The sequence below is a fragment of the Pristiophorus japonicus genome, chromosome 3 (genome assembly GCF_044704955.1).
Source record: "Pristiophorus japonicus isolate sPriJap1 chromosome 3, sPriJap1.hap1, whole genome shotgun sequence".
NCBI classification, from domain to species: Eukaryota; Metazoa; Chordata; class Chondrichthyes; family Pristiophoridae; genus Pristiophorus; species Pristiophorus japonicus.
The window spans coordinates 195,025,043-195,039,771 of NC_091979.1; the positions used below are offsets into that span (position 1 = coordinate 195,025,043).

The 14,729-nt window shown below is 51.5% G+C and overlaps 1 protein-coding gene across 1 annotated transcript in view; it reads left to right on the plus strand.

The window, feature by feature from the left end:
- The window catches only part of LOC139255081 (flagellum-associated coiled-coil domain-containing protein 1-like), a 147,287-nt gene that overhangs the window by 16,484 nt on the left and 116,074 nt on the right, over nucleotides 1-14,729 (plus strand). Inside the window, exons 3-5 of the mRNA XM_070873870.1 lie at nucleotides 252-272; nucleotides 1,058-1,114; nucleotides 6,521-6,630. Coding sequence (XP_070729971.1) covers nucleotides 252-272; nucleotides 1,058-1,114; nucleotides 6,521-6,630 — 188 coding nt within the window. The remainder of the gene's footprint in view (nucleotides 1-251; nucleotides 273-1,057; nucleotides 1,115-6,520; nucleotides 6,631-14,729) is intronic.

A 14,729-nucleotide genomic window follows, 5' to 3' on the forward strand; every position in this document is an offset into this window, starting at 1 on the left:
GACAAAAGGTGAGTCAATATTAGCACCTGGGAAAGATTGAACATCACTTCTGGGTGTGAACAGTCATGGGCTCCATTTACAAATTGGAACATTGAAAAATAAACATTTTTAATTGAGAAACATGAGTGTTGGTTAATCTGAGGAAGTGAATTGTACTTGGGAAGTGTTTGTATGACATATATTGGTGTTTATAACGGATACTGTAGGCTTTCCTTTCTGTCATTAATTTCAATTTTTATCTAATTTTTCAGGCCTGCATCAGAAAACAACACGTGAGTGATTGCTGTTGATGTGCATTTAGAATAAGTCATCCTGACCATCAAAATAATTCACGGCGTGACAGCAGGCCAACTTAAACCTAGACCCACTTGAAGTTCCAAGTTGAATTTATTCCTATTTTCAACCTCTCCTTTTTTCTACAGATAGAGTTAAAGAGTCAGTGGTAACTTGGGTACAAAATTGGCTGCGGAATAGAGGGCAGTGAGTTGTGGTGAACAGATGGTCTTCTGACTGGAGAGAAGTATGCAGTGGGGTCCCCCAGAGGTCGGGATTAGGACCATTGCTTTTCTTGTTATATATAACTCACCAGGACTTGAGTATAGAGAGTACAACTGTGAAGTTTGCAGATGACACAAAACTTGGCAACTTAGTAAATAGTGAGCATGATAGTAGCAGACTTCAGGGGGACAAAGACAGACCAGTGAAATGGGCAGACACAGGGCTGATGCAACTTAATGCGGGGAAAGTGTGAAGTGATGCACTTTGAGGGAAACAGCACGCAGAGGCAGTATAATCTAAATGTACTATTTTGAAGAGGGTGAAGTTAACAAGCAACCCGGGACCGGCTTTTCCAATGTTAATTTTCGGACATGCGCAAAACTGTGAGTGGGCTGTGCAGCCATTTAAAGGGGCCTCAGAAAAAAATGAGGGGGAACATTGGTAGCAGGGCAAGTTCATAAGGTAGTTAAGAAAGCGTATGGACACTTGGCTTTATAACTAGGGGCATTGAACACAAAAACATCGACATTATGCTAAACCTCTATAAATCTCTGATTAGGCCTCGGCTGGAGCATTGTGTACAATTCTGGGCACCATACCTGATGTGAAGGGTCTGGTGAGGTTACAGAGGAGGTTTACCAGGGTGGGACCAGGGTTGAGGGGATTCAGTTATGCGGAGAGCTTGAAGAAGCTGGGATTGTTCTCCTTAGAGCAGAAAATATTATGGTGAGATTTAATAAAATTCTGAGAGACATTGATAGAGCAAGTAGGGGAGAAACTATTTCCTGTGGCAAGTGGGTCAGCAATAAGTGGTCATAGATTTAAATAATTTACAAAAGAACTAGTGGGGAAATTAGGAGAAATTTCTTCAGACAGATGGTTGTTTAGATCTGGAACACACTACCTGAAAGAGTGGTTGAATCAAATTCCACAGGAACTTTTATGAAAGCAATTGGACATGTACTTGAAGAGGACTAATTCGCAGGGTTATGGGCAAAAAGCTGGAGTGTGGCACTAAAATGGACAGCTCTTTCAAAGATTTGACACAGGCATGACTGGTTGAATAACCTCCTTCAGTGCTGTAAGATTCTACGATTCTGTAAGGGGTTTTCAGGGAGTGTTGTTGTGCCTTGGGTGTCTCTCTCTGGGCTTTTGCCCTCACAGCTTATACCTGGCCTGTGAGGTACCCTGAGTGCTGCAAGAGCACCCCTGGAGAGACTGTGTCCACAGCTTATGAAGGGGGTTTTGAGACTCGTGCGTCCTCACAGCTTATGCCTAGCCTGTGAGGCACATGTGAGTGTCAAACACTCCTAACCCCTTCTTCTCTAGCCTGTGACACACAGTTGAGCGTTTTCGAGGCGCTCCTAGCTTCCCTTACTCTGTTCTGACATAAGACTCACGATCAGGAGATGTAATACAATAGAACTGAGACAAGGTGATTCCAAGAGGAACTTTAGGCTTCTAATTTATTTGACAAGGTGTATCTCAACAAACAGCAATACACCAACAAAACAATCCCCCGAAATCCCACTAAATGGACACAACGAAAATCTTTACACAAGTTTAGCAGTACAATGCCCAACCTCCCACCTTTCGGCCTAACTGAGTTGGGAGTTCTGGGGACCAGAGGTTATACTCACTACTGTGCCTTCTGCAGTCTAGTGGTTTGTTTCTTCTATCTTCGGTGTCTTCGGACACTGGTTTTCCTTCAGTGTCGAGAGTCTTGTTGGTTGTTGGATGACGAGGGCAGGGAACCACCCACACTACGTCAGAAACCCCTTTTTATAGCCAGATTATCCAGTCCGCCTCTCCTGCTGAAATCGATTCTTCCCATTGGTGGGCTTTGTGATTTTGAAAAATGCAGCAGTTTTAGATTATTGCGGGTTTTTTCCACTGATGTTAACCTACTCAAGGTTTGAGTGGGTGTTGATTGCGTTGGCCTCCTGTTGCCATTGTGTAGGCCCTTGGGTTGTTTTGGGCTCCCTAGTTTTCTGAAGATCTGCATAATTTCCTTCCATAGTGTAAACATGGGGAAGACAATAGTCCGATAATGGCTGTGAGTCAGTCCCACAGTTTGAGCAAGTGCTCTCCCATTGGCTTGAAAGCCCCATGCTTCGGGCTAACTCTGTCCCACCATTGGCCCTCCGGTGTCCTCCCCCGTCCAATCACTGCTCTGCCACGGTCGAACTGTATCGGTTTCAATTCACAGCACAGACTGATCCCACAGCCCTTTTCCTTCTGGGTAAAATGAGGGGGTTTTCGTCCTCCCCTACATAATCCCCCATCTGACACAGTCAGACACCACTCGAGTGTGTCAAAGTTCAGGGTGCTGAGAAAACCCTAGATCTCCCAAATTGCCCAACTTTTCCCAGTTTAATTCTAAACTGATCCCGTTGATATATATCGTAATTCCTTTTAGCGCTGTACAAAACACAGAATCCAACAGGTTTCAATATACGACAGCAATATACATATATGTACTTAAGGTTACAGCAGCAATTGCACATTGAGTCTCATTTCAGTCTTAACCGTAAAACAAAGAAACCTGCCCTGCAAACTCCCCAGGGGCCATGTATGAAAACGCAGTCATCCCTGGGAATAACAAAACCGCCTAAGTGTCGCGGTCAAGCTTTGTTTACATGCCTTGAGTGTTTAGCAACGGCTCTCCTGTCTGTGTAGTAGCCTGAGGAACTGCTTTCTTTTTTTCTTTTTCTCCTGAGCTTACAATTTGTAACTAGCAGATAAGCTACAATCAGGAGTTGGCCGATTACTAAGGTATGCGATCCCACCCGGATCCATGCAGGTATGTCTGCCCGTATTCCCAAATCCCACCATGCTAGGGGTTTAATCTGGGCAATCTCCCCTGCTAGAATTTCAGTTTTCTACTCCATGGTGTAAAAATGTTTTTGAGACAAATCCACTGCCTGGAGGAGGGCTGTAAGTTTCTCAGGTAGTGGGGCAATGGGATAGCCAAAATGGGCGACATATTGTTGTAGGTGGCTGAGGTTGTTTTGTACCGTGAGGTGAATCGTGGAAGGTTCAGGGATGGGTGTGATTCTGGTGTGTGCCACTTGAACCTCTGCCCTGGGTTTAAAGCAAAAGCTGCTGTACGGTATTGGACACCACCTTCCCGGTCCGTGTTCATACCGTTGGGCACTTGTGGTGACACAATATGTCCCACCGCCTACATATGCTACCTGTGGAGGCATGTGGTTAGGGGCCATTACCTCTATTGTGCAATTGATAGGCTCTGCCCCAGCAGTACTGAACCCGCATTGTGGCCTTGCAAAAGCGTTCAAGTGCTGGGAACACAGGATTACCTGTGCTCCCCTGCTCCGACAATCCGAGAGGTCTGTACCTGTCACAGTGTGCTCCCACATTGTGACATAAGGTGGGACCTCTTGGAATCGAACATGCACCCCTCCACGAATGACTCCCACATTCTCCACTTGGTACAGGGGTGCTGGTCATGGGGACGCCCCCATCACGGGCATCCTGACCACCACACCCATGATGGTTAGGTTTGACTTTCCACAGTCCACCGGTACCGGGTAGGCAAGGACTCAAAACATTATCATAAGGGTGCAGTGCTGCTAAGTGCTGGTTGCTGATCCAGGAGGGGACCTGTCCCTGTCTCAGATCCTCGAGGTTACTCCGTCCTTCTCCCAGCAACCAGGCCCCATAGAGCACGCACACCTCATTTTGGGCAGCTTGATCGGAGGCGTTTCTATCCTCCCGAATCAAGGCGTTTACAGCCCTGGCCTGTGCCTCCAATTGAGAGATAATCTCCTTTAAGTGAACTGTCATTGCCACCTCTTCGTGGAGCGCGGATCCCACTACGGTATTCTCGTCCCCCAGGATTTTGCGCAGCTGATTCTTTAACCCATTTATCTGGAAGGTCAGCTGCATGTTATCCAAACTGTTTATGGTGGACGCCCCGGTGTTAAACCCCGTGAAAATGTCATTTAAAGTGCCACGCCTCTGCCTGCCCGGTTCGGCCCTATCCCACTGTTTATACAAGCCTGTCACTTTGACATCCCCGAAGTCCAGTTCATAGAACTGCCGGAACATCTCCCGCAGCAGAGCCTGGTATAACAGCTTGGTTTCCCGGGGACACCACGTAGGTAGGCGGACTTCTGTCAGGTTTAGCACCACTGATGCCACTGCGTAGTGTACCCCTGATAAAGTAGTTTCTCGGTAGGGACCAACACTAAACCATTCCCTGGCCCCCTGGTTGTTGTCGGGCACTTGTGTGGGACGCTGGGCTTGGCCGTGAGTGGGGGTTTTCTTTCCCGAACTACAAGTTCGGTGGCGTTTACTGGTACCCGGGGATTGGGGTTCACACACGCCTCCCCGCTGTGATCCCATACCACCCCATCCCCGACATCCTGCCAAAATCTATAGAAAGCAATGGAGACCCCCTCTGAACACACGTGAGTGGATCCCTACATACACAAATAAATTCCTTGGTCGTACGCCCACCATTTCTCCCAGCACACCGTTACCCCGCTAGATGACCCCATGATGGTTCGGTAGGTATCATTATCCAGACGTTCCCAGTCCAAGTGTCGGTCTCCCACGTCTCTCTTGAGCTTTCTGAGCCACCACCACCGTCCCAGAGGTATGTCCCCTTGGCAAGTTAGGCATACCTTCCTGCCTTCTGTCACTCTCACTCTGGAAGTGGCCACAGTGATTTCCGGGCAGGGAATGGAGGCCTCTCCGTAGGTAAAGTCTTTATGGTTGGAGTACTTGGTGGAATTCGATCCCAACCACCCAGGCCATCTCCCCTCGTGGGAGTAGGTGACCCGGCCATCCGCCGCCAGAGTCCCTTCTCCTGTGGTCACTGTCGGCGCTCTGCCCCCGGAGCATCTGAAAACTAGGGAGTCCTCGGTGTCCCCTCGGTGCCCGGTGCAGATCCTTAGCGATAACAGCATCACTAACGTCCAGTAGGGAGGTGTTGACATCTGAAAGGCAAGAAGAACATGGCCTTGCCTTGAAGGAACTCTCCAGGCTCGGCCCACTTAACATGTTCCGAACATAAAATGATGTACCCAACCGTCACTGCCTTACCTAAACACATATGCACACAACACAAAGTAACAAAACAGGAAGGGAAAATATATACACCGCCACCCGTCCCCGGGTGGCCAGGCTACATCCTGTCACTGTACAGGCGTCGTCGACCACTCGGCTGACCGTACCCTGGGGACCAGGATGCCCTCCGCTGAGGGGCTCGTATAGTCCCCCTTAATGAGTCTTGTGCTGCCCTCCATGGCCGTCCTGAGCTCCGGATAATCGGTGGGAGACCCTTGCTAGTGCAACAGAGCACCCTCCCTGTTGTCTTTCGCCTTCTCGGTCTGGGGCGGGGAGCTAAGTAAACAGGGGACCACGGTGCCCTGGGCTGTGGCACTCTGTTACTCCTCCTTACTGTCAGTGCAGAGTCCCACATTATGGGCTGCAATGCTATCTCCTCCACCTCTTGGGCTAGCCCCAGCTGATCCACCATGGGAGGTTCAGCTTCCCCTTGAACCTTGCTAATGGTAGAGCCTTTCTCCCTACTTCTGTTAGTGGGCTGGGAACCTCTACCCAGTGGTGGGATAGCCTTACTGGAGCAGTGAACCATCCCCGGCTGTAGAGCTTCGGGGCCCGCTGCCTCCTCCGGAGCCTCCAAATCCACCGGGGCCTGTTCTTCCCCCAGTGCCTGATTCCCTTCCCTTACTCATCCCCTCTGTTTTTTTACCTTTTTTGGGGTCAAACAATTTACACTGATTAATGTGATACCACTTCACCCGGCGAGGCAATCGAACCGCATAGACCATAGGGCTAGCCTTGTCGACTATGCTGTATGGTCCCATATACAGTGGTTCAAATACCCCGACCCGGGCGAAGCTTCTCACCATCACCTGGTTGCCCACCTCCCAATCATGGTGACTACGGGGTTCCAGCAGCAGCCGATTGGCACGGTGCTGTTTACCATGTTGTTGGCCGCCTGCCAGTGAATCTGTTGAAGCTGTTCAAACAGATTCCTGACGAAGCGGTCCCGGTTCACCTCTCGAAGCTGCCCTTCGGTGAGAACCGGCGCCAACACGTGCACTGGTGTTCTCATGATCCGGCCAGTCATCAGCTCATGGGGTGAGTACCCTGTGCTCTTTGACTGACTGGCCCGGATTCCCATGAGGACCAACGGTAAGACCTCCACCCACTTGTTCGGTGAGTCTCCCGTCTCCTTGCGCAGTCTTTCCTTTAGGGTCCGGTTCAGGCGTTCTATGGGGCCTGAGGACTGAGGGTTGTAGGCAACATGCCATTTGGCTCTTATCCCCAGCACCTTTAGGGTGGCCTGCATCACCTGGCTGGTGAAGTGGCTTCCCCGGTCGGACTCCACGATTTGAGGTAGACCCCACCGAGAGAACACCTCCCTCACCAGGATTTTTACAGTCCCCACCGCGGTAGCTGTTCGGCAAGGGAAGGCTTCCACCCACTTGGAAAACACATGCACCAGGACGAGGCAGTATTTATAACCTCCCTGGGTGGCCGGTAGGGGTCCGATGTAGTCGATCTGGATCGACTGCCATGGTCCCTCTACCCGTCTGACGTGTCCCATAGATACTTTCCTTTTCTGAGGGTCTGGGTTGTTTGCAGCGCAAACCAGACAGCCCGCACAGAAGTTGCGGACGTCTTCCCGGAGGCCTGGCCACCACCCTGCCTTTTCTACCCGTTGCCAGGTAGATTCCGGCCCAGGGTGTCCCGCACCTAGGCCCTCATGGGCAAGCTGAAGGAATTACCTCTGGTGTTGTGGCGGAACTACCCATTTGTCTCCTTTAAACAACATGCCTTCCCGCACAGCAATATCTGCAGCACTGTATGGGCCCTCTGCCTTTTCCCCCTTTTTTATAGCAGCCAAGGCAGCCTTCAGGACCGGATCCTGCATCTGGGCTACTTTAAGGTCCGGGGCCGCAGCCGCCCCTACGCTCCCTTGTATCCTTGGCTTGCTTCTTGCTGCTCCTAACCTGCCTGCCTCGTATGGGTCCCATGGGCGACCTGTACGAGCACCTTCCCTTGCCAGCAGGTCTGCCTGCTGGTTACCTTCCCCCCGTGGCTCAGTTTTGGAGTGGGCCTTTACCTTATGGATATATACATCTCCGGTTTCTCCCACTGCAGCCACGATCTTTTCTAGCAGGGGTTTGGTCATAAGGGGCTTCCCATCCGCAGAGGTGTACCCCCGGCATGACCAAATCGCAGATACTCTGTACACGAATTGCAAGTGAACATGCTGTCCGAGCAAATCGTGTATGGGGTAGGGAATTCCTCGGGGTGTGTGACCACACACATCACCGCTGAGAGTTCCGCCTGCTGGGTGCTCAGGGTGCATAGGAGTTTAAGAGCCAAGGCAATCCCTGCCTTGGGATTCCAAACTCCGCAGCCCGTGAGTCTTGTACCCGCGGACACTGAACTGGAGCCATCAATGTAGATCTCATGGCCTGTGGGATGTATCCCTGCCCGAAATCCAAAGTTGATGTCCCATACCCCCTCCACAGAGCATCTATGTGGCTGCCCTGGATAGATTAAATTTGCTGCGAGCCTGGGCTCGCAGAGGCCCTTGATCTTTAAAGTCATTTGGGAGAGGAGGAGGGTCCAGCGAGTGATTCTAGCACTGCTCACTGTCCCGTCCTTAATCCTCCCGTCCAACAGCATCTGCGTCGGGGTATGATGGGTGAGGAGCGTAATGGGGGATATTCTGGTAAAGATCTGAGCTCTCTTTACTGCCCAGTGGGTGGCAAGCAAGTGCCTCTCACAATTGGAGTATCCCTTTTCTACCTCCGTGAGGACCCTGGAGGAGTACACCACTGGTCTCAGCTGACCGTTTCGCCCCTGGAGCAACACTGCATTTAAGCTGTTGCCACTGGCTGCCACCTCCAGGAAGAATTCCTCCCCCCCATCAATTGCCCCTAGGGCTGGTGCTACCTGCAGGTCTCTCAAGACGGACAAATGCTGCCTCACAGCCCTCGTCCCATTCCCACTCGACCCCCTTGTGTCGGAGTCTGAGCAGAGGGGCGGCAGTGGCTGCATTGTCCTCGATGAAGTCCCTACAGTAGCCAGTGATTCCCAGGAAAGACCTTACCCCCGACACATCCCTAGGGACAGTGAGTTCTTGCACTGCCTTTCTTCTAGCCTCATCAATGGCCCTTTCTCCTGCCCTTATCGTCAGGCCCAGGAATTTTACCTCTCCTAGACCTATCTGGGCTTTCTTGGGGTTAACTTTAAAACCCCCTTCCTTCAGTAAGACCAGCAGTTCGGCCAGCAGTGGACCGTGTTCCTCACTGCTGTCTGTGAACAGCAGCAGGTCATCCACATACTGGACCAGCTGGTGTGGTTGGCTGAAGCCTTTTAAGTAGTTCACCATGCATTGGCGAAAGATGCTGGGACTATTATGAAATCCCTGTGGGAGGCAGCTCCATGTATACTGCTGTTCCCGGAAGGTGAAGGCAAACTTGTACTGGTCTTCCTTCCGTACAGGGATAGACTAGAACCCGTTGGATATGTCCAACACTGTGAACGTGGTTGCGGATGCAGAGATTTCCCCTATCAGATCCGCAACCGGCGCTACTGTGGGGGCACAAGCTGGGATGTTTTTATTGAGCACCCTATAATCCACCGTAGCCCTCCAAGAATTGTCCAGTTTCCTAACCGGCCAAAGCGGGGAGTTGACATGGGTGGCTATGGGTCTCAAAACACCCTGCTCGACAAGCGAGCTTAAAGCTGTCTCCAAGTCTGCTTCTGCCTCTCGGGGAAAGCCATACTGCTTTTGCGGGCGGGTTATGGGATCCCCATCTATTCTAACCTCCACTCCTGTGACTCTCCCACAATCGTGTTTATGGGTGGCAAATGCTGCAAAATTTGTTTGCACATAGGCCCGGTACTCGGCCGGGGTGTTACCGACCAGAACCTCCAGGTCGTAAGCCCCCTTTTGGCTTCATTGTACACAGAGTCCCTTTTCCCTTGTTTCTTATCAATAACCATGACTTCTCCCTCTGCTCCTGTGCCCACTGTGCCCCATAGACAGTGATTCCTCAAATCTACTAGGATCTGGCGAGCGATGATGAAATCAGCCCCCAAGATCCCTTTTCCCACCTGCTCCCAGTTCATCAGGACGCACTTCCATTGTGTTTGGAGTGCTCCTAAACGAATTGCGAGCGGGACTGAGAAAAACCCAGCCTTCTCATTTCCTGTGAACCCAACTAGTTGATACGGCACCCCGTTTGATAGAGGTGAGGTTGCGGAGTCCTCCGAATGGACTATCGTGCTGGAAGCACCAGTGTCCAAAAGGTAAGTACCCAATACACCCTCAACCTCCATCTTGACCCAGGGTCGTCCCCAGGGGTCGTATTCTAGTGGGCACAGGTATGCAGGCTGGGTCTGGGCTAGTCACGGCCTCTGTACTGGCAGGGTTGCTGGTGCTTCCCTGCCTATTGCCGTGGCTACCTTCCCTGTCCCCTCCAGCGCTGTCCTCACTGCAGCTACTATCTCATCAAGGGATGGTGAGGAGCTCCCTCTGCCTCCCCCACTCTGGGCGGCTCCTGAAGGAGTTCCCCCCCCATATCTCTTTACTGGGCTCCTGCAATCCCTTTTAAAATGCCCAACTTTCCCGCACCCGTAGCTCACTCCCTCATCAATCGAGCGGCCAGCCTCCTGGTGCCATTCCCTTTTGGGAATCGAGTTGGGTTTTACTGCATTTACCCGACCTTTGGAGGTTTTCTCCTCCTCCTCTCCTCCATTCCGTTGGACCAGTGCCAGTTGCCTGACCACTGCTTTCTCGGTGAGGTTGGGGTCCCGGGAATCAAACCACAGTTCTGCCCTAGCCTTGAGCCGGGGCAAGCAGTTTGCCACCAGCATCCTCAGCCAGTGGCCAGTCTGTACTGCAGAAAGATTTGCCCAGTCGAGGAGCTCCCCACAGGCTGCGTGGTATACCACCCACAGCCTGTCCGCAAACGCCTGCGGGGTTTCCCCTGCGAGCTGCCTTGTCCTTTCGACCCGTTCGAAAGGACTGCCATCATCGAAGCCCATAGCCTCAAGGACGGCCCTCTGGACCTCAGTAAATGTACGCTGTCCCCTCCGGCATTCTGCCGGTAGGGCCTGGTACAATTTGCTGTCCAGAGAGAAGAGCAGCAGCTTGGCTGTCTCTTCCTCGTCGCACCCATTAATTTCCCCTGCCTGCATCACCTCCATGAAGTGGATAGATGGCTCCCCGCTGCGAGTGAGTTTGGCCAAATGGGCCACCATGGCCCTGAATGATTGAACTCCTTGGGGAATAATAAAGTCGCTCTCCAGCGCTCCCCAACCTTGGCCACCTCCCTGTGGAGGACCGTACTTGCGCTGCCTGACCGGGCACATCCACCCTTGTTCAGGATCTTTCTGCGCTGGTCCCTCTACCTCTGGCTGTCCCACCATACCCGGTGCAGCAGACAGTGCCTGGTCGCCTGATCCAGCCCTTAACTGACCCTCGACGGGAGCCTCACATCCCTGCTGCCAAGCGGGACACCTTGGTCCTGCCCCCAGCCCTGGGTATGCTACTACCTGCGCGCCCCGTTCCTCCTGGTACCCCACCGGACAAATCACCGGTGCCTCAGGAGGTGGTCGGGCGTCTCTTGCCTTTGGATTCTCCTCTACCCCCCAATACACTCCTTTGTCCCCTGTGGACCCTCCGGGTCCTCTCAGGGCGACCATCCCCTTTGCCTGGGATAGAGCGTGGGTGAGAGTTTTAATTCTCTCCTGGCAGGGACCGTGATCTGCAAACTCACTGCTACTGGCCACTTTATAGGCTGCCTGTACGTCTTTTAATTTATTCTCTAGTTCCCAAATTTTCTGGGTGTACCGAGAGTTCTGTTCCCGGAGGGACCCCTCACTACCCTTGGCCTCAGTGACCTGACACTGAAGATAGTCCCGGCTATTTCGGAAGATCTCCTCCAACTGCCTCTTCCCTTGCTGCTCTTCAGCTAATTCGGCCAGCAGGTTGTCCCCAACCACAGCCAGGACAGCAGAGAGCTCCTCTGATTTCTGAAGACTCTGTTCCAAGTCCTTCACCCGCTGGTCAAGCTTTCGGACTTGGCGGGTGAAGCAGATAAGCCAGATGGCCTTTTCCACCCTGCGGTGTGGTCCTTCCCTGCTGTCCACTGGGCAGCAGCATCCACTGGGCGCTCTGCCCGAGTGAGGGCTTGCACCCAAGGTTTGGTGAGGTTCACCTTGCCAAAAATGTATGAGGAAATTCTCTCCTCCATTTTAGTTTCCTCTCTTATCACCTCATCTGTTATATTAACATCTCCTGTTTGCTTATGTCCTGCCGCGGTCACCATGTTCTGTAAGGGGTTTTCAGGGAGCCTTGGGTGTCGCTCTCTGGGCTTCTGCCCTCACAGCTTATGCCTGGCCTGTCAGGTACCCTGAGTGCTGCAAGAGCACCCCTGGAGAGACTGTGTCCACAGCTTATGAAGGGGGTTTTGAGACTAGTGCGTCCCCACAGCTTATGCCTAGCCTGTGAGGCACCTGTGAGTGTCAAACACTCCTAACCCCTTCTTCTCTAGCCTGTGACACACAGTTGAGCATTTTCGAGGCGCTCCTAGCTTCCCTTACTCTGTTCTGACATAAGACTCACGATCAGGAGATGTAATACAATAGAACTGAGACAAGGTGATTCCAAGAGGAACTTTAGGCTTCTAATTTATTTGACAAGGTGTATCTCAACAAACAGCAATACACCAACAAAACAATCCCCCGAAATCCCACTAAACGGACACAACGAAAATCTTTACACAAGTTTAGCAGTACAATGCCCAACCTCCCACCTTTCCTGGCCTAACTGAGTTGGGAGTTCTGGGGACCAGAGGTTATACTCACTACTGTGCCTTCTGCAGTCTAGTGGTTTGTTTCTTCTATCTTCGGTGTCTTCGGACACTGGTTTTCCTTCAGTGTCGAGAGTCTTGTTGGTTGTTGGATGACGAGGGCAGGGAACCACCCACACTACGTCAGAAACCCCTTTTTATAGCCAGATTATCCAGTCCGCCTCTCCTGCTGAAATCGATTCTTCCCATTGGTGGGCTTTGTGATTTTGAAAAATGCAGCAGTTTTAGATTATTGCGGGTTTTTTCCACTGATGTTAACCTACTCAAGGTTTGAGTAGGTGTTGATTGCGTTGGCCTCCTGTAGCCATTGTGTAGGCCCTTGGGTTGTTTTGGGTTCCCTAGTTTTCTGAAGATCTGCATAATTTCCTTCCATAGTGTAAACATGGGGAAGACAATAGTCCGATAATGGCTGTGAGTCAGTCCCACAGTTTGAGCAAGTGCTCTCCCATTGGCTTGAAAGCCCCATGCTTCGGGCTGACTCTGTCTCACCATTGGCCCTCCGGTGTCCTCCTCCGTCCAATCACTGCTCTGCCACGGTCGAACTGTATCGGTTTCAATTCACAGCACAGACTGATCCCACAGCCCTTTTCCTTCTGGGTAAAATGAGGGGGTTTTCATCCTCCCCTACAATTCTATGATGTTTGCACTTACCCCACTCCCCCATAAGGGATTAACTGCTTCCTAAGCTGACCACACTCAGCTCTACCTCACCGTTGTTATATATGTCTAAAACTGTATATACCTTGTATAGCTCATGCCCTGGAGTCCCAAGGGATCCCACAATCCCTTGGGAGCACTGGTACTTAAGGAGACCTCACAGGCTGGAGAGCCACTCTGGAGACCTGCAATAAAAGACTACAGTCACACTTTACTTTGAGTATCTAGTCAGACTATTTGTTCATACAGAACAACTGGCAACGAGATACAGATGACGAACCCAACGATGCAGAGAATAGTGGGCACCCTGGAGAAATTTTCGGAGGGAGATGATTGGGAAACCTTCGTGGAGCGACTCCACCAATACTTTGTGGCCAACGAGCTGGAAGGAGAAGCAAACACTGCCAAACGAAGGGCGATTCTCCTCACCAATGTATGGCCTCATGAAAAGTCTGCTTGCCCCAGCGAAACCCACAGAGAAATCGTACAATGATTTGTGCACACTGGTCGGGGAGCATCTGAACCCGAAGGAAAGCGTTCTGATGGCAAGGTACCGGTTCGACACCTACGAAAGGTCTGAAGGCCAAGAAGTGGCGACTTATATCGCCGAGCTAAGTCGCCTTGCAGGACATTGCGAATTTGAAAGACATTTAGAGCACATGCTCAGAGACTTTTTCGTACTTGGCATTGGCCATGAAGTGGTGCATCGCAAACTTTTGACTGTAGAGACCCCAACCTTGAGTAAAGCCATAGCGATAGCCCAGGCATTCATTGCACCAGTGACAATACTAAGCAAATCTTTCAGCAAACGAGTGCTGCTACAAGTATTGTGAACAAAGTGACGTTGTTTTCAAATCGCATCGTACAGGGCAGGCCCCACATTCCTGCAGCTGCATGTCCGCAGATGTCTCAGAGACCACCATCAAGGGTGAATGGAAGTCCATTAACACCTTGTTTGTGCTGCGGGGGTGATCATCGTTTCCATTCTTGCCGCTTCAAAGGATACGTTTGCAAGGGCTGTGGAACAATGGGACACCTCCAATATATGTGCAGGCGAGCTGCAAACCCTGTTAATCCTGCAGAGGAGGACAGATCCACAGCAGATCACGGCGAACCAGAGCCTCAGACCGAAGAGGCAGAGGTATATGGGGTGCATACATTTACGACAAAGTGTCCCCCGATAATACTGAAGGTTGAATTAAATGGACTCCCAGTGTCAATCGAGCTGGACACAGGCGCGAGCCAGTCCATTATGAGCAAAAAGACTTTCGATAAATTGTGGTGCAGCAAGGCCTCAAGGCCAGTCTTGACTCCCATTCGCACAAAACTGAGAACTTGCACAAAGGAACTGATTCCCATAATCGGCAGTGCTACTGTAAAGGTCTCCTATGATGGAGCGGTGCACAAGCTACCCAGTCTGGGTGGTACCGGGCGATGGTCACACGCTGCTCGGTAGAAGCTGGCTGGGAAAGATACGCTGGAACTGGGACGACGTCCGAGTGCTCTTGTCCGCTAACGACACTTCGTGTGCCCAGGTCTTAAACAAGTTCCCTTCGCTTTTCGAACCAGGCAACGGGAAGTTCCAAGGAGCAAAAGTGCAGATCCACCTAATTCCGGGAGCGCGACCCATCCATCACAAGGCGAGAGCAGTACCATACATGATGAGAGAAAGGGTAGAGATCG